Source organism: Limanda limanda, chromosome 5, assembly GCF_963576545.1.
Source record: "Limanda limanda chromosome 5, fLimLim1.1, whole genome shotgun sequence".
Classification (NCBI taxonomy): Eukaryota; Metazoa; Chordata; class Actinopteri; order Pleuronectiformes; family Pleuronectidae; genus Limanda; species Limanda limanda.
This window is the reverse complement of record NC_083640.1, coordinates 2,580,528-2,598,902: the sequence shown is the minus strand read 5'-3', so window position 1 is coordinate 2,598,902 and position 18,375 is coordinate 2,580,528. Positions and strand designations below refer to the sequence as shown.

At 45.4% G+C, this 18,375-nt stretch overlaps 2 protein-coding genes and 1 long non-coding RNA gene across 3 annotated transcripts; all 3 read left to right on the top strand.

Annotated features, from left to right (window-relative positions):
* Nucleotides 1–5,737: 5,737 nt before the first annotated feature.
* Nucleotides 5,738–7,353, top strand: LOC133001438 (protein NLRC3-like; the record flags this gene model as incomplete). Its single annotated transcript, XM_061071013.1, has 3 exons — nucleotides 5,738–5,837; nucleotides 6,061–7,242; nucleotides 7,337–7,353. Coding segments are annotated over 3 exons (1,299 nt in total), but the record flags the coding sequence as incomplete, so codon positions are not given.
* Nucleotides 7,354–7,546: 193 nt separating this feature from the next.
* Nucleotides 7,547–10,337, top strand: LOC133001268 (uncharacterized). The gene is made up of 2 exons (XM_061070803.1): nucleotides 7,547–7,912; nucleotides 9,854–10,337. Exons 1-2 carry the CDS (start codon nucleotides 7,638–7,640, stop codon nucleotides 10,287–10,289), a joined length of 711 nt encoding a protein of 236 aa, XP_060926786.1. The 5' UTR covers nucleotides 7,547–7,637; the 3' UTR covers nucleotides 10,290–10,337.
* A 232-nt stretch (nucleotides 10,338–10,569) lies between these two features.
* LOC133001271 (uncharacterized) lies at nucleotides 10,570–13,284 on the top strand. Its single transcript, XR_009678231.1, has 2 exons — nucleotides 10,570–10,739; nucleotides 12,541–13,284. It is a non-coding gene; the product is annotated as an uncharacterized LOC133001271 (long non-coding RNA).
* Nucleotides 13,285–18,375: the final 5,091 nt, after the last annotated feature.

The window sequence follows — 18,375 nt, the reverse complement described above, 5'->3', positions numbered from 1 at the left end:
GACTCTTGCTGAGGGTTAAGGACAGAGGATGTCTCACCATGTTAAAGCCCTATGAGACGAATTGTGATTTGTGAATATGGGCTATACAAATAAAATTTGATTGATTTATTGACTGATGTGTGTGTAAGGCAAAGACCAGCAGGGGGCGCCGCGTGGCTGAGAACGGAGAGTCGACCCTTGGTCTCTTTGAATATGTCTTTAGTGTTTTAAGGTCAAGCTTAAAGCAAAGTGTAGTAAAGAAGCTCCATGTACTTCAAACATCTGGCCCTGAAGTGTTCCTCTTGTTTCTGGTTCGCTGCTCCCAGCTCCAATCTGTACAACCTGCAGAGCAAGTTCCCAGCAGCTCGTTGCCTCCTGTGGCCACGTGGTGCTTCTCCCACTGGCCACCAGCAGCAAGGTCCAACTAGGGATTCTGAACAGAGTCGAGATCTCACATTCCCTGGAAGAGGAAATCCACAGAGAGTGATGAATGATCCTGATCAGCTCCTCCACAACTCTGCAGCTAAACATCATCAAGACACGGTCCAGAAAAGCAAAGAACAATTGAGCCTCGGACCCAGAAAGAGACGCTGGCTACGTGACCGACAGCTGGTCGCACACATCAGCTTCCTCCTGTTTCACATCAATGTGAACGGGATCCTGATGTGTCACGTGCATGAATGAGCCTCGTGCACAGTGTCTCAGTGGAGCAGATCAGCTCCTGTGCTACATCGAGTGAAGATGGAACTAAAAACGTCCCCAGATGAAGGAGAGATGAGGGAAGAAGAGAAGCAGGAAACCGACCGGATGTGAACGTGACAGTGAACCAGCAGCGAGGCCTCTGTCGGGACGTTGGCTGAATGTTCCCGTGATTCATCTCGTCCACGATCCAGAAGAAATGATCTTTCTATAGAAAACCAAAGTGGAAACATTCCTCTCTCTGCAGCTCACCTGACTTCACCTGCTTCTGGCCACTGACACGACAGGATCTAGAGCGCGTGCATGAGTTTATTAATTCATGTCCACACTGTAAACAGCATGGACTCACACTGTCATCGACTTTACACTGTGTGACCGTAATAACACAATCCACTGAATTACAGTGCGCTGCTGTGTTTTCTCATTCTCACAGTAAACTGCTGGCAGCAGGTTCACAGGGATTTACCGCTTTCTTACTGTAACCTTAATTAACAGTTTAGTGCTGTCCACATACTAAACACACTATAGTGCTGTATTTTATTATATTTACAGTATACTATTAGCATCAGTCTGTACATTATTGTCTTACATGAATTTCTTCACAATCTCAAATACAGTTCAATGTAATTTAATGAAATAGCAGAATGATGACAGTCAATTCCTATAAATCAAACTCCTCTTTAACAAAACCTTGGTTCCCTGTGTTGATGTGATATTCTGAACAACGTGTACTGAATGATTACGGTAAATGAAATGCAGCAAACACAACTTTCTACAGAAAAGAGCAAAAACCAGATCATGTTTTCAGGTCTTGAAGGTTTCTTCACACTCACACAATCCTGTAAATCAAATGACACGTGCTTGATGCAGGAGACAGAAAGTCATTACTGTTGCAGAACAAATCCTGTTGTTAGATATTATCTGCAAATGCATTTAAAAAGTGTTCCAGCATTATAGACAACGTGATAATAACATACTGCTCTGATACAGTGGGATTACATTAACAACTGCCCCCACCAAACAGTGCACTTCCCTATCCTCCTCCACCAGGACTGAAACGAGCCTGAGGGCAGATCAGTGGCTTTATATCAGTGAGCGGCTGGATCGTGCAGAATGAGACGTGACGTCATCATATTCACGTGTGTGTGAGTGAACATGACTTGTTGACAGTGTCAGTCAAAGAGGGGGGGGATTTAATGTGTCGTGTCATTGATTCTTCAAGTCTCTGATCTCTTTTTATTTAGGATAGTACAACTTTATATTTGTTATACATATCATTGATTAAAGAGACTGGATGGGTTCTCTCCGTACACACATCACATCCTTCCACCTCCTTGGTGCAGGAGCTAGAACGACTCAGAAGAGCTCGTACCTCCGAGGCCCTTTGTTCCAATCAAGCCACATGACTCACACTCAGAGAGATCTGTTCTATCAACATGTCTGAGTTTCTTCATCAAGATCCTCGTCTGAGTCTCTGAATGTCAGTTGAAATGAAAACACGTCTCTAAAAGGATTCCTGGACTTTCCCTTTAATACAGATCTGTCCCATCCTTTACCTCTTCTTCTTCACACCTCTCTCTCTCTCTCTCTCTCTCTCTCTCTCTCTCTCTCTCTCTCTCTCTCTCTCTCTCTCTCTTACTGCCTCATGTAAACTTGTAGTTGTTCTACATGTATTTATATATTGCTGATCTACTCTGATGAGATCTAGACCTCATACTTATTACAGTGGGTGGATTAAAGGCCTGAGTGGAGACGCACACATGAAATGGACCTTGCTTGAAAATACCTGGTATGTGCATCTTACCAGTTCTGCCATGTAGCTAATACTGTAATACATCGAGGAGAGAAACATTTGAGCTGAACAGTTGAAATGTTGAAATGTTTAAATGTGATGAGGAAACATTAAGTCAGCATCAGCCTCTGTTACAGGTTGAAATAGTTTAATGTTTGTCATGGCAATAGAGGCTTTTAAAATCTGTTTATTCTGGATGAGCGTGGCTCTCTCTGTTCTGTTTGCCAAATACCTTCTGTCTCTTTCTCATACACACACACACACACACAAACACACAAACACACTCACACACACACCCAGAGTCATGTGATTTCCAGTAACTGCAGAGAGGGGGAGGAGCCTCCACTGAAAGCGTTCAGACTCGTTCTAACTTCAAGGAGCAGACGGAGGAGACGTGAAGTCTGAGGCTGGTGAGTGTTCAGCAACATTTATATTATTCATTCATATATTACTTCACTGTCACTGACTCTGAGTCAGTTTTCTCCTTGTGGACTTTAGAGAAAAGAAGATTCAGGATGAACTTCTGTCAGTAAATCAACAGTTTGACTCAACGCTGTGATTGGCTCAGTCCAACACATTAAACCTACAACTGTCTCAGGTTACCGTGACAACAGGGAAACAGTGTAGGAGGGTTGACTCTGTTATATTTGAAGAAACATTGGGTTTACTACCTGGCTTCATAGTGTGTGTTTGAGCTCACAGTGTTTTTCACTGGATCCCAGAGACAGATGTGAACAGCAGGTCTGGAACAAAGAGCCTTCAAAGGACTAATTAACAGAATTAACTCACAGTTTCACTTGTTATATCATCACATCTGTTCATCAAGTGTTTAATAACAGAACGTGTTTTCAAAATCATACGGTGCAGTCACCTGAGTGAGTGTGTGTGTGTGTATGTGTGTGTCCTTGCTTGGTATTTTTGGGTGTGTTTCTTGAACACACTGGTTTGTCCTGATTCCTGTGAGCTCAGTGTTTTTCCTCTCAGACAGAAGATGAGTGGTTATGAGGAGGAAGAGGAGGACAGAGCAGAGATAGAGAGAGATGGATAGATAGATAGATATAAGTCCGTTGTGTTTCCTCCTCTGACCTGTTCTCATTTTACACTTTAACAATAAATACTGAGTTATTAGGACACTTTGTTTGATTCGCTCTAGAATTTATGAGACACAGGTTTAAACCTGCTACACAACACGAGACGCACACAGACAGGACATCAGGGTGTAACGGGTGCAGTAGAGTCTGAGGCTCCAATCGCACAACTCGGAGACAGAGGTGAGTGCAACGAAAAGCTTTACTGTTTTGTATCGGTACAGGAGTAGGCAGTCCAAACACAAGTACAACAATCCAAAGGGAAACAGGCAGCGACAGGGTTTGTAGAGAACACGGTCCAAGGTCGGTCAACAGGCAGGCAGTCCAAGATAGAGCAGAGTATCCAGAAAGGGAGAGGCAGAGACGGAATCCGTTAAACAAAGCAGTGGTCGGCAACAAGAGAGCTATCAGGAATAAATGCTGGGATGCTAGACACATGCAAGAACTAAGACGAACTGGCAAAAGACGACAGGGACACGCAGACTAAATACACAAGGTAAATACGAAACAGGTGAAAACAATCAAAGCGGGGCAGATTATCAACGAGGCGGGAAAACACACCCAAGGGGAGGGAATGAGGAGTCTGAAATGAGAGGAGAGGTGAGTAAACAATAACAACACAGAACAGAAGAATAAACCATAAATATCAGGCCAACATAACCTTAATAATCCGGACTGGACGTAACACAGGGTTAAAGTGTGTGAGGAGTTACAGGGGCGAACACACACATACACGCACTCACAAACCCGCGCTCAGGCACTCTCACAGTCTCACGGTCTCTAACACACACAAACGCTCACGCACTCTCTCACACACACACACACACACAAACAAACACACACACACACAGTCATGTAATTTTTAGTAAGTGCAGAGCGGAGGAGGAGCCTCCAGTGAAAGTGTTCAGACTCGTTCTAAATTCAAGGAGCAGACGGAGGAGACGTGAAGTCTGAGGCTGGTGAGTGTTCAGCTCATTTATATTATTCATTCATATTATTTCACTGTCACAGACTCTGGGTCAGTTTTCTACTCGTGGATTTTAGAGAGAAGAAGATTCAGGATGAACTTCTGTCAGTCAATCAACAGTTTGACTCAACGCTGTGATTGACTGAGTCCAACACATTAACACTACAACTGTCTCAGGTTACCGTGACAACAGAGAAACAGTGTAGGAGGGTTGACTGTGTTATATTTGAAGAAACACTGAGTTTACGTACCTGGCTTCATTGTGTGTGTTTGAGCTCACAGTGTTTTTCCTCTCAGACTGAAGATGAGTGATTATGAGGAGGAAGAGGACAGACCAGAGTCTCCAGGGTTCAGCTGTGTGTCTCTGAAGAGTGACCGGTCAAAAGGAAATCCTCCACTCTTCAGTAATGAACCTGGACCCTCACACACAGAGTAAGAGACCTGCTACAAACATGTGAATCTCCAAACTGAATCCTCAGAGAATGAACCAGTGAATGATGTGTTCTAAATAAATACATGTTTGTGTTTGCAGAGGTCAGGACCAGAGACTGAGAGCAGAGTCTCCAGGGTCCAGCTGTCTGTCTCTGAAGAGTGACTGGTCCATGCCTCATCCTCCAAACTTCAGTAATGAACCTGGACCCTCACACACAAAGTAAGAGACTGTTTCTACTGTGACCTGCTCTGAAGAGGATCTAGTTTCCTCTAGTGTGGCCCCTGCATTAGGACACAGCTTCATTGAAGTTGGTGACTAATCTCTCAGAATCACTCAAAGAGCTCAGACCTCCACAACAAGAACCAACACGCTCCTTATGAAACCACTTTGAAATCCACTAGAGACTCGTTTTGATTTGGATCTGCACCAAATTCCACACACTGGTAAACATCAGTCCTCTGAACATGTCTGTGAAAGAGGAACCCCCCCCCCCCTCCCGATCTGGTTCACAGACCACAACCTTCCACCAAGTTTACTGGTAATCTGTCGTTTTTTATAGTCCCACAAGGCAAACGAATCAAAACACAAACATACTGGCTGAAAACAAAACCTCCTTGACAGAAGTAATGACAGCCTGTGACTGTGACATGTGAGTTATCAGGACATGTCTTTACAGGGAGAGGAAGAAGAGTCATGTTTCTGAGGAGGAGCAGTCGTCCTGCTGTGCTTCGTGTCAGGACGTCCTGAAGGATTCAGTCTCCACCAGCTGTGGACACTGGTTCTGCAGACAGTGCATCACCTCATACTGGGACCAGTCTGGCTCTTCAGGAGACTCCTCCTGTCCCCAGTGTGGACAAAGATCCAGAACAGGAGCTGGAGGTCAGACAGCCGGTCAGAGCAGCACTGTACATGTGTCTGCTGATGTCTTCACTTCTGACAACAGCACATGTTGTTTTATTTTCTTCCTTCATACAGCATCAACATTTAACATCGTTAGAAAAGCACAAAGTTAAAAAGCATTTATTTTCTGTAGTTTTTCTGTATCTGATGAAAACAATCATCAGATTCTCTGTCTCTGACATTGTTTCTTGTCTTTCAGCAGATCGTGGTCTGCAGGAGGTTTTAGATGAACATAAGCTCAGTGTGAGGAGGAGATGTGAACATGTGACTGAAGGAAGTGATGAAACAGGAAGTAGAACCCTCCTCAACAGGATCTACACTGAGCTCTACATCACAGAGGGACAGAGTGAAGAGGTTAATACTCAACATGAGGTGAGGCAGCTTGAGACGGCTTCCAAGAAGAAGATCCTCCACGACACTCCCATCAGGTGCCACGACATCTTTAAAGCCTCCACTGACCAGCAGAGCAGCATCAGAGTCGTCCTGACCAACGGCGTCGCTGGCGTTGGAAAAACCTTCTCGGTGCAGAAGTTCACTCTGGACTGGGCAGAGGGTTTAGAAAACCAGGATGTGGGTCTGCTGACTGTGCTTTCGTTCAGGGAGCTGAACCTGGTGAAGGACCAGCAGCACAGTCTCCTCACGCTGCTCCGTGTTTTCCATCCAGCGTTACAGAAGCTCACGGCAGAGACGCTCGCTGTCTGTAAACCTTTGTTCATCTTTGACGGCCTGGATGAAAGCAGACTTTCTCTGGACTTCAACCACGGGGAGCTTGTGTCTGAGGTCACACAGAGGTCATCAGTCAACGTGCTGCTGACAAACCTCATCCGGGGGAATCTGCTTCCCTCGGCTCTCGTCTGGATAACCTCCAGACCTGCGGCGGCCAATCAGATCCCTTCTACATGTGTTGACAGGGTCACAGAAGTACGAGGCTTCACTGACGCCCAGAAGGAGGAGTACTTCAGGAGGAGATTCAGTAATAAAAAGCTCTGCAGCAGAATCATCTCACACATCAAGACGTCCAGGAGCCTCCACATCATGTGTCAAATCCCAGTCTTCTGCTGGATCAGTGCTACAGTTCTGGAGCACATGTTGACCACAGAGCAGAGAGGAGAGCTGCCCAAGACCCTGACTGACCTGTACTCACACTTCCTGCTGGTTCAAACAAAGAGGAAGAACAACAAGTACGGTGAGGGACATGAGACGACTCCACAGCAGCTGACGCAGGCTGACAGGGACGTTCTGCTGAAGCTGGGCAGGCTGGCACTTAAACATCTGGAGGAAGGAAACATCATGTTCTACCAAGAAGACCTGGAGCGGTGTGGTCTTAATGTCACAGAGGCCTCTGTGTACTCAGGACTTTGTACTGAGATCTTCAGAAGAGAATGTGTGGTCTTCCAGAAATCAGTCTACTGCTTTGTTCATCTGAGCGTTCAGGAGTTCCTGGCTGCAGTCTACATGTTCCACTGTTACACCAAGAGCAACAAAGAAGAACTAAAGAAATTCTTGGGAACATATGGGAACACATGGGGTATCTTCTTCCTGGATGACCTCCTGAAGAGAACCATGGAGAAATCCTTCACCAGTACAAATGGTCATCTGGACCTGTTTGTTCGCTTCCTTCACGGCCTCAGTCTGGAGTCCAACCAGAGAGTCTTAGGAGGCCTGCTGGGTCGGACAGAGAACAATCCAAAGATCATCCAGAGAGTCTTAGGAGGCCTGCTGGGTCGGAGAGGGAACAATGCAGAGATCATCCAGAGAGTCATCAACAACCTGAAGAAGATGAAGACTGATTACATTTCTCCTGACAGAAGCATCAACATCTTCCACTGTCTGACTGAGATGAACGACCACTCAGTTCATGAGCAGATGAAACAGTTCCTGACGTCAGAGAACAGATCAAAGGAGAAACTCTCTGAGATCCACTGCTCAGCTCTGGCCTACATGCTGCAGATGTCAGAGGAGGTTCTGGATGAGTTGGACATGGAGAAGTTCAACACATCACACCAGGGTCGATGGAGACTGATCCCAGCTGTGAGGAACTGCAGGAAGGCTCTGTGAGTGTGTGTGTGTGTGTGTGTGTGTGTGTGTGTGTGTGTGTGTGTGTGTGTGTGTGTGTGTGTGTGTGTGTGTGTGTGTGTGTGTGTGTGTGTGTGTGTGTGTGTGTGTGTGTCTGTGTGTGTGTGTCTGTGTGTGTGTGTGTGTGATAAAGTTATTATTATTATGTACATATACATTCTCATTGTTCTCATGTACATATGAGAACAGCTAGATCAGATGTGGAGAGTGAAATCCAATGTGATCACTGTGCTGGAGTTTGAGGATTCAGACATACGACCGTGTGGGGTGCAAGGGAGATTATTGTATATACTGTATATATATATAAATATATGAGCAAACAGCTAGCACAGAGTGAGGAGACGATCACTGAATCACTGACGGTTCATTTAAACCAGGGTTGTCAAACTCAAATACACAGTGGGCCGAAATTTAAAAATGTATCAAGTCGAGGGCCAGAAGGGTTCAACGTTTATTGAAAACTTATTGAAAGAACCTTAGTGCACATATTGAACCTGGAACTAACAAGGCCTATAGAGTATTGCTGATAAAACATTAATTATGAAATAAATATAAAAGTAATAAAATCAGTTTCATTAATTGCTTTCTGGCTCTATCTGCAGTAGTTCCAGAGTAATTTTCAGTGAAAACATTTTCTACAAACAGCCAAAAATAATTGACTTCAAAGAAAAATCAAATGTCCTGTAGTAGCAGGAGAAAGAAAAGTTTTTCTGCAGCATCTGCGTCTCCCGCAGGCGCAGCTTGGTTTTAAAAGCCCTCACTGTACATGTCATTGATGACACGGCCCCGCCCCTGCAGGTTGGCATGCAGGTGGCTCGTGATGTCACACTGAATCGTTTTAACAGCAGCCTCGCTTTGTGATTTGGCTTTAGTGAACATAGCCTGCTGTGACACCTGACTTCTTTTTAACTCCTCTACCTTCTGTAGCCTCTGTGTTGTGTCCAGATGCTTGTATCGGTCTTGCTCTTTCGTGTCTTCTCATGTTGTATTCTTTCATTACAGCCACACCGTCTCCGCACAGAAGACACACAGCTTTTCCCTTTACATCCGCGAACATATACTGTTCCTCCCACCTGTCTTGAAAGCTCCTGTTTTCAAATTCCACCTTTCGTTTAGCCATTTTTTGGGGAACGGGACAGTTGAAAGTTGTCACAAGTGGTATGTGATACAGACTGTGAGGCGCGCGTTCGCGGGACCGTGATTGACGTGCTGACACACGGGCAGTGCATTGTGGGATTTGACTTTCACCCTTGACCCGCCCACTCATCAGCGAATTGGTCTAGAACTGTAACGTGCCCCATCCCGATCTGTTCACTGACCCTCAGGAATTCTCAATACTTATTTTGTATTGAGCACTTGCAAAACACTGCCGGCGGGCCAGCTCTAATAGTAAATAGATTTTATCATGCGGGCCACATCGGGCCTTGAGTTTGACATATATGCTATAAACTGAAGAAGCAGGAAATATAGTTTCTTCTTCTTTCTGGTCAAACTACAGTTCCCACCCTGCGTTTGTCCTCCACCACTAACCAGTGCAGTGTCCGTCCCTCCAGGTTCCTGACATGTTGACTTCACAATAACATGAGGTCGTTGGGACCTTTGACCTTTGACCACTGAAATCTAATCAGTTTCTCTTTGTGTCAAAATGTGAAGAAATCCCCTGAAGACAGACTTGAGATATCATGTTCAAGAGGCCATGAGCATGTTCTGTGACCTTGACCTTTGACCTTTGACCACCTGAATCTCATGAGTTCCTCTGTTAGTCTGAATAAACGCTTGAACCAATCTGAAAGGATTCTCTTGAGGAATTTTTAACAATAAGGGGATTTACCAGGTTGAGGGTCAAATGATCACGTTTTGTATGAATGTTGTGTTTTCTGATTTAACTCTCACAGATTTGATATTTTCTTTAATTACAGACTCGCTGGTTGTGAACTCTCAGGGACTCAGTGTGAAGTCGTGGCCTCAGCTCTGAAGTCAGACCCCTCACATCTGAGAGAACTGGATCTGAGCTTCAACTTCTACATGCAGGATTCAGGAGTGAAGCTGCTGTGTTCTGGACTGGAGAGTCCAAACTGTCGACTGGAGACTCTGAGGTCCTTAAATCCTTCTTCACTCTTCAAACTTTCTTTCTTATTGGGTCATTATTTATTTAAATTGTCTCAGTTCTGCTCTGCTCACTGTCCCTCAGTCATCTGTCCCTCACCCAGCCTGTCAGTCACGTCCACCTCATCAACTCCATTCACCTGCACTCACCTGCTCCTGATCACTGAGAAAGTGTCAGTAAATAACATGTGGACTGAGGCCGAGCACTCGTCCTCCTCAGGTTTTCAAAATAAGACACATTCTTATTGAAACACGTTGGACAGTTGATAAGTATAGAAACAAACAGGAAGTGACATCAGGAGCGGCCCTACTTTAAACAGTGTTTAATTACACAAACCTGCTCAGTGACCAACACACAGAGAAGAAGCTGATGAATGAAACAATGGTCCAATATGTCTGATCTGATATTTATCTTCAGGTCACAGACTGGACTGAGGTCAGCAGCATGTTGAGAGTCTGTGTTGACATGATGACAATCCACAACAACAGGAGGACACATTCTAATATTCATATTTCTTTATCCAGGATGAAGAGCTGCAGACTGACAGAGATCAGCTGTTCTTCTCTGGCTTCAGCTCTGAGGTCAAACCCCTCTCTTCTGAGAGAACTGGATCTGAGTAGAAACAACCTGCAGGACTCAGCAGTGAAGGAGCTGCTTGATCTACAGCAGAGTCCAACCTGTCGACTGGAGACTCTGAGGTCAGTAGATGGGTGGAGTCAGTCCACGCTGCTTTCATCAGTATTTTACTAAACACAGTCAGTATCACAGATCCAGGGTCTGTGATACCGTCCTCAGAGTCAGTGTGTGTCCTCAGAGTCAGTGAGACAGTGTGTGTCCTCAGAGACAGTGAGACAGTGTGTGTCCTCAGAGACAGTGTGTGTCCTCAGAGTCAGTGTGTGTCCTCAGAGTCAGTGAGACAGTGTGTGTCCTCAGAGACAGTGAGACAGTGTGTGTCCTCAGAGACAGTGAGTCAGTGTGTGTCCTCAGAGTCAGTGTGTGTCCTCAGAGTCAGTGAGACAGTGTGTGTCCTCAGAGACAGTGTGTGTCCTCAGAGTCAGTGAGACAGTGTGTGTCCTCAGAGACAGTGAGACAGTGTGTGTCCTCAGAGACAGTGAGACAATGTGTGTCCTCAGAGACAGTGAGACAGTGTGTGTCCTCAGAGACAGTGAGTCAGTGTGTGTCCTCAGAGACAGTGAGACAATGTGTGTCCTCAGAGACAGTGAGACAGTGTGTGTCCTCAGAGACAGTGAGACAGTGTGTGTCCTCAGAGACAGTGAGACAGTGTGTGTCCTCAGAGACAGTGAGTCAGTGTGTGTCCTCAGAGACAGTGAGACAATGTGTGTCCTCAGAGACAGTGAGACAGTGTGTGTCCTCAGAGACAGTGAGACAGTGTGTGTCCTCAGAGACAGTGAGACAGTGTGTGTCCTCAGAGACAGTGAGTCAGTGTGTGTCCTCAGAGACAGTGAGACAATGTGTGTCCTCAGAGACAGTGAGACAGTGTGTGTCCTCAGAGACAGTGAGACAGTGTGTGTCCTCAGAGACAGTGTGTGTCCTCAGAGACAGTGTGTGTCCTCAGAGACAGTGAGTCAGTGTGTGTCCTCAGAGACAGTGAGACAGTGTGTGTCTTCAGAGACAGTGAGACAGTGTGTGTCCTCAAAGACAGTGAGACGGTTCCTGTTGAGGAAACCTGAGTTAACTTAACGAGTTGTTAACCAGCATCATGTGACCACTTAGCCTGACTGTGTCTGTCAGGTTCAGTTGAGCTGATCTCAGAAAGATCTCCTGGACATGGTGAAGTGTCCTCGTAGTTCAGGCCTCAGTGTTTCCTCAGTGAAGCTGTGAGAGGACAATGAGGACAGACGTCAGGATTTGACAGAGACACAGAGAGACAACAGTCGACCAATCAGACGAGCAACAAGCTGCTTGGGATCATGTGATCGGGTTGACATGAAGACGACAGTTGTAGTTGTTTTCATGTGAATAGGAAGTGAAGCTGGACCACAGCTGACAGCCTCACACGAGGGACAGAGACGTCTTCATCTGATCTGAGACAGTTTGTCCTCTCACTTCATCAGTGAAGAACTGATCAGGTGGATCTTTGTCACAGCTCTGAGATCAGTGGGACTGAAGCCTCTCCTCGTCACCATGGTAACCAGGAGCTCTTTATACAGAGCAGAACCTCTGCTGAGGTCCATCTGTCTCATCTGGTCCGAGTTTGTCAGAAGCAGATGTTCATCAACACACAGTGAAACATGTCTTCACCTGTAACAGCAGTAAATCCACCTCTCAGGTGTCCACTCTGCACTTTGACTTGCAGAGGACACACACTGAGCTCTTAGCTTGTTCATTCCAACACGTGAACATGAAGCAGAGAGGAAGCTGCTCCACCTCTGAACAGGACTGAAGTCCCTGCTGCTCTTTCTACTGGATGAGCTGCATCACTGACTCACAGCTGATGAAGTGAGTCTCTGTGACACTGATGTCTTCTTCTCTCAACAGGTGGGAGGGGGGATCTTTCTGGAGGTGAGTGTGAAGAGGACAGTGTGTGTGGACGGAGGCTGAGCTGTGTCCTGAGGATCCAGAGGCTGAAGCAGCAGCAGCTTGTGTGTAGTCTCCAATCTACAAAACCTCTAATCTGCATGTGTTTGTGAGATGAAGCCGGAGCACCTGGAGAAAACACGAGGAGAACATGCAGACTCCACACAGGAAGAACCCATCTGAACCGGATTCAAACCAGCAACCTTCCTGCCCCGATTGTGTTTATTCACATGAAGAATGTGTTTACTGAAATGACACAACACAAGCAGAATATATAAACCCTCTACAAAGAGTCACATACAGTGTGTTTAAGTTTGTCTTTATTATTTTCCACCTTTGTCCCTCAGTCTGTCTCCATGTGTGCAGAACCACATTCTGTGTATATGTTTTTTTATGATCTTAAAGTTAAAGTTTTTTCTTTGATATAAAAGATCAAAACTCTGGACTTAAAAATGGGACGTTTTCATTTCTGCATCAGGTGCAGAGCGGTGGTGGCTTTTCTACTTATGACCCACAGGTGGCGCTGCAGTATAACAGCAGCACATCCCAGTCCAAGCCTTTATATTCAGTCTATGAGTCAAACACATGGATCATTTCTTCTGTGACAAACCAGATGTAACGAGAAGAAAAACATCTCAGAGAGAAAAGTTCTGTTTCTACTTGTCTCTGCTTTAATGCTCAATAAACATCCTTCCACCGACTTCACTGGAATCATGACTCAGCGTTTCTTTCCTCTTCAAACAAACAGGTGCAAACATCTCGTCCTTGGTGCAGGTAAAAGAACAAAATCACCAGTTTGACAGAATGAAAACAAGCAGAAGAAAAGTGAATGAGACATTTACAGAATGAAGAAGAGTCGATGAAGAGCAGAGCATCTTTAAGTCTCTGAGGAAAGTGTTTAATAAACATTTCATCATATTTAATAGAAAACTGACTCAAGGACATTTTATACAAACGTAGATGAAGATTCTTGTTGTGCTTTCTAGACCACCACCTCAGAACAACCACCAGGGGGAGACTGTAGCAGCCCTCTGGGGACAGCTGCATGCTGGGAAATAATTGATGATGGGACATTTTGGGCCTGTTGTGTTGAACAGTTTGTGTTATTTTGTGGAGACACTTGTCTCAACATGATGATGTCACTTCCTGTTCCAGCCCGTCTCAGTTCTTTGTGACTTCAGGATCAGAAATGTTTGACAGAGTCAGTTCCTGACAGGCTCCAGTTCTCACTGTGTGGAGAGGTCATCATGTGACTTTGTGATGATCCGTAACACACGTGTGTCAGTGTAACATGTGACTGTGACGCCATGTTCATGAACACGCTGCTCTAACATCTGACCAGCAGATGTTGAAGCTCTGAGGTCAATTCCTCTGCAGCAGAGTGAGACCATCATCTCTTCATGGAGCTGTGCACCAGGCTGTTGTCACGGTGACCAAACACAAAGTGTGAACAACACGTCGTCCAAAGGATCCGTTAGAATTCCATCAAACACATTTATGGGATATATATTATTGTAATATTATAGCTTAATAATCAAGCATCAAGGTGAGTGCAGACCTGCGTACACTCACAAATCTGATATCTTATTTATTCCTTTAATTATTTGTACTTTTTGATGTTCTCATCGTATCGTATATCTTGTTTTTACTGTCCATCCATTGGTCTTCACCTTCATCGTGATGCTTTCTTCGTTCAGCAATACTTCCACGCTGGAGGAAACGGGCTGAAGAAGGCGTTTGTCAGGAGAAAAGTCCTGAACTGGCGTCGCTGCGTTACGCCCTCTCCCTTTACTCCCAGAGCACCGACGCTCTCATCAAGACCTTTGTCACCACGCAACACTCGCAGGGTGATCACACACACACACACACACACACACACAGCGACACACACACACACACGCACAAACACACACACACACACACGCACAAACACACACACACACACATACAGATATGACTTGTGTGCTTATAACTGATGAAATGTTTCTAAATGTCTCTTCCTGTCTCAGTGCACGATGGGATGGGCATCAGAGTCACCGGCAATGAAAAGATTCGACCTGATCGGGGTAAGTTCACAACACTCAAAAAATAAATGTGGTTCATCGAGTTCCTCAGGGAAATATCAAGTTCTTTGTGGAGGTTCCTTATAGAAAAATCAGCCTCAGAGAAATCTCTTCCTTGCCCATGAAAGCAGTTATGAATCTGTAATGGTTTTAAAATATTGTACTTTTTATTAAAATGTTTTGTATTATTCTTTGACTGGTGCAGGCTCAGGGGTCCAGAGGCCGATCGGAGAAGCCGTCCTGCAGATCGATATGATGCTCGGGAAAGAACGTAAGGTCAACGTCAGAGGTGAGTCGCTTCAGAATACAGTTAGAATGTTTAAATTAAACCTGAAACTAAATCCACAACAAGAAAAAGAAAATTCACACTGGATTTGTGTCCATCCAGTCATCGCAGTGAACGACATGAAGTGGCAGACGTCCGGGATGTTCCGGCCTTTCGTCGACGTCTCCGTGGTCGGCCCCTTCCTCGCCGACAAGAAGCGCAAGCTCACCACGAAATCCAAGAACAACAGCTGGACGGCGAAGTTCAACGAGGCCTTCCAGTTGTGAGTTTCGAAATCCAGACGCGTGACACCTGAAAACGGTGATTAAGAGGCAGAGTTTCAATGTGTCCCTCTGCCCCACAGCATCCTGGGTAAGGAGTCTCCAGACTGCTACGAGCTCCAGGTGACGGTGAAGGATTACTGCTTCGGCCGGGCGGACCGGGTGGTCGGCATGGCCGTGGTGCAGCTGCGTGACGTCGCCAACCGCAAGAGCTGCGTGTGCTGGTGTCCCCTGGGGCCGCGCATCCAGACGGACGAGACGGGCATGACGGTGATGCGCATCCTGTCCCAGCGGCCGGCCGATGAGGTGGCCAAGGAGTTTGTCAAGCTGAAATCTGAGATCCGTCCTGTGGAGGAGGGAAGATGAGGAGCAGAGGCACGGACACCGGCGCTGGAAACTGGATCATAAATGGAGATCTGGGTTTAGAGTCAGGGCTGCGTTTCAGTTTTCCTCAGTAAACACAGGCCGATGAAGTGTCTGAGTGATAATATTCAACATGGGGGAGTAGGACGCAGGAAGATGTTCTCTAAAATGTCAAAAAAAGAAAAATGATTATCAGCTGATTTAAATCAACAGCTCGGAGGACAGAGATCATTTAAGTTCCAACGACGGACTATTCAAGTCGTCAGTTACATCCGGTGTCTGTCACCTGTCGACCATCTCGGGTTCTGTCCACCTGACTTGATTCTTGAATCTTGAATCTACCTGACAGAACGAGAAGATGCAAACGTATCTTACATCAACTGAAAGGAGCCGTAATCCCACATTATTGAATCGTGTGAGGCCTAATGAAAATGTTCAGTGACATCGGCATCACTGTTCTCTGCATCATCAGAAACCTGCTGTCAATCAGTGAAGTGATGTCAGAAACAACAACAAAACAGCTCATGATAGAAGAAGTGCATCAAACATCAGCACCAGATTCATGTGGTGGTTCGTCCACAAAGTTTTTTAAATTCAGTTTGACGAGCGAGCGACTGTCTGTTGAGCAGCTGCGAGTAGAGAAGGGAAAGTTCACGCTCGTCTCAGGCTCTTGCTCATGGAAGCACTGAGATACATTTAGAACGCTAACAAATACAACAGCAAAGTTGTCACTAGATACCATCGAACAGCTAACAAATAAAAAACACAGTAACGTGATCGTCTTACGAGTTGTTGCAAAGAACGCATAACATTATTTTCAACAGTTAGCCAAGTAAAACTGCACCAGGGCTGAAAACTAAAAATAAAACAGCTCATGAGAGAAGAAGAGCAACACACACCGAGCGACTGATGTCTGTAGCTCCAGATTCCCGGAGGTGGTCAGGACACGGCCGCCGATCCAGAGCTTTTCTGGAGGGTCGACTTCCGACGGGGACGGATTCTGTCCAGATGCTGCTAACGTGCTAGTCATATTTTTCCCAGAGTGAAAATATTAAACCTTAAAAAGAAAGAAAACACGACGCACTGCGGTCAGATTGCGCATTGTTAACGATAACGTAGCCTTAAAAGAAGCCAGCTGGCTAACACAGCTAGCTCACTGTTCTCCTACCTAAAGCTAAGTGGGTTCGTCACCATCGACATTTAAGTCAAAATACTTTTTTCCCTGAAGCAAAGAATTCTGGGCATCGTAGTTAAAAGAGTAAGACGAAGAAAACGCAGCTTCTCTGCCTCGTGAGAAGAAAACGTGACGTCGGAGGTTTAGAACTTAGCTCTTCTGTTTTAACCAGGTGTTGATGAAACTGTGACTGTGACGACTGTTGACCCGTCGACCTGCTCTGAATAGAAAACCAAAAAGATGACACCTGTTTTTTAACGGTTCAAAAGTGCGAACACCTTTACGGAGAGAACCTGGAACGGTTCTGCTAACAATTCAATTATATCCCCTTTTTACAGTTTGAAGATGAAATGTTCCCGATGCCATGCATGCACAGCCTGTACGGATCATACGATTCCGAGTATCGGATATTTTTACCACAATCTGATGGAAAAGGAAAACACATGCAGGTTTAACATATAGCTGATCCACACTCTTCTCTGTTTACCACGTGCCAAGGAACTCAAGGGTTCAACGAGCTCCCTGATGGAATTCTGGGTTGCTGGTCGGACGCGGACGTGGCCACGGTGAACGTCCCGCCTTCTGATGCACGTTTGCCAAAAACTAGCTGCACTTTGGCTCCAAACTGAATTTGTTTGGTTGAGACAAGATAGTTCGGAGACTAGTTTAGAGTTTTGTCTTTCTTCTTCTGTTGTATTAAAACAAAAACGTGCGTCCACAGTTGAGTATAAGTGGGATTTTTCACAGTGGCCACAGCTGCAGCGACAACTGAGCTCTGTTTAAAACCAAGTGTAAGTTTGTAAAAAAAAATCAAAGGAAAATGCCTGTGAGCAGAGCATGTATTTATTGTATAAAATCTAACTTAACTAAAATTGTGATCTTTTTCATGTCTGTACTGTGAAATATGAAGAATGATCAAATGTATGTAAAGTACTCATCATTATTCTAATGTGACATATGTTGAATATACTTGTAACAATATTTTGTACATAAAATATTTATGAATCAAGGTCGCGGGTGCTGTTCTCTGTGTGTGTGTGTGTTAAAGAGTGAGTCTTTAGCTCTAAAGATTGAGCTGGTGGCGAGGACACACGCTCACTTCTAACTTAATCAATGAATTTGATTTTATTTGTCCCACAGTTTGTCTCTTGTGGCTTAATAAGAAGTGTCAGTCGCCAATAAACCGGACAAAAAACAAGAAGAAGACGTTCTTATTGATTCTCCTCCTACTGATCACAAACACTTTTCATTTGATATATCAGGGAAGGTGAGACGTGAAATTCAGAAACACAGACTTCTAGGATTAATCTTGTCATGTGCTAGAGGCTGCTAGCTCGGTCTAATCTAATGTTTACTGAACATTTATTCAGTGTCAGCTTCTGTGTTTAGCACTAACAGGTGTTGGGGAGGCCCAAGTGATCTGACTTTTAAACAAAGAACCATTACAAGGCCTACACGCAAGGCTGAGACCAGCTCTAGAGTTTTCCTGGTGGTCGAACCCCTACCCCCCCCCCCCCAGCAGGCCCTGGGGGGGAGATGCTGCACGCAGCCCTGCAGAGACCCTAATGAAACCTGAGACGTCCACCGAGGGCGAAGCCCGCCCCTTGTGGTCAAAATCTGACAGTCCATTGGCTGAGAGCCCACTGAACC

Coding starts and splice junctions, on each gene's coding strand:
- LOC133001268 (XM_061070803.1), top strand. CDS start 7,638: ATGAAGACTGATTACATTTCTCCTGACAGAAGCATCAACATCTTCCAC. Junction 7,913..9,853: donor AGGAACTGCAGGAAGGCTCT/GTGAGTGTGTGT, acceptor CTTTAATTACAG/ACTCGCTGGTTGTGAACTCT.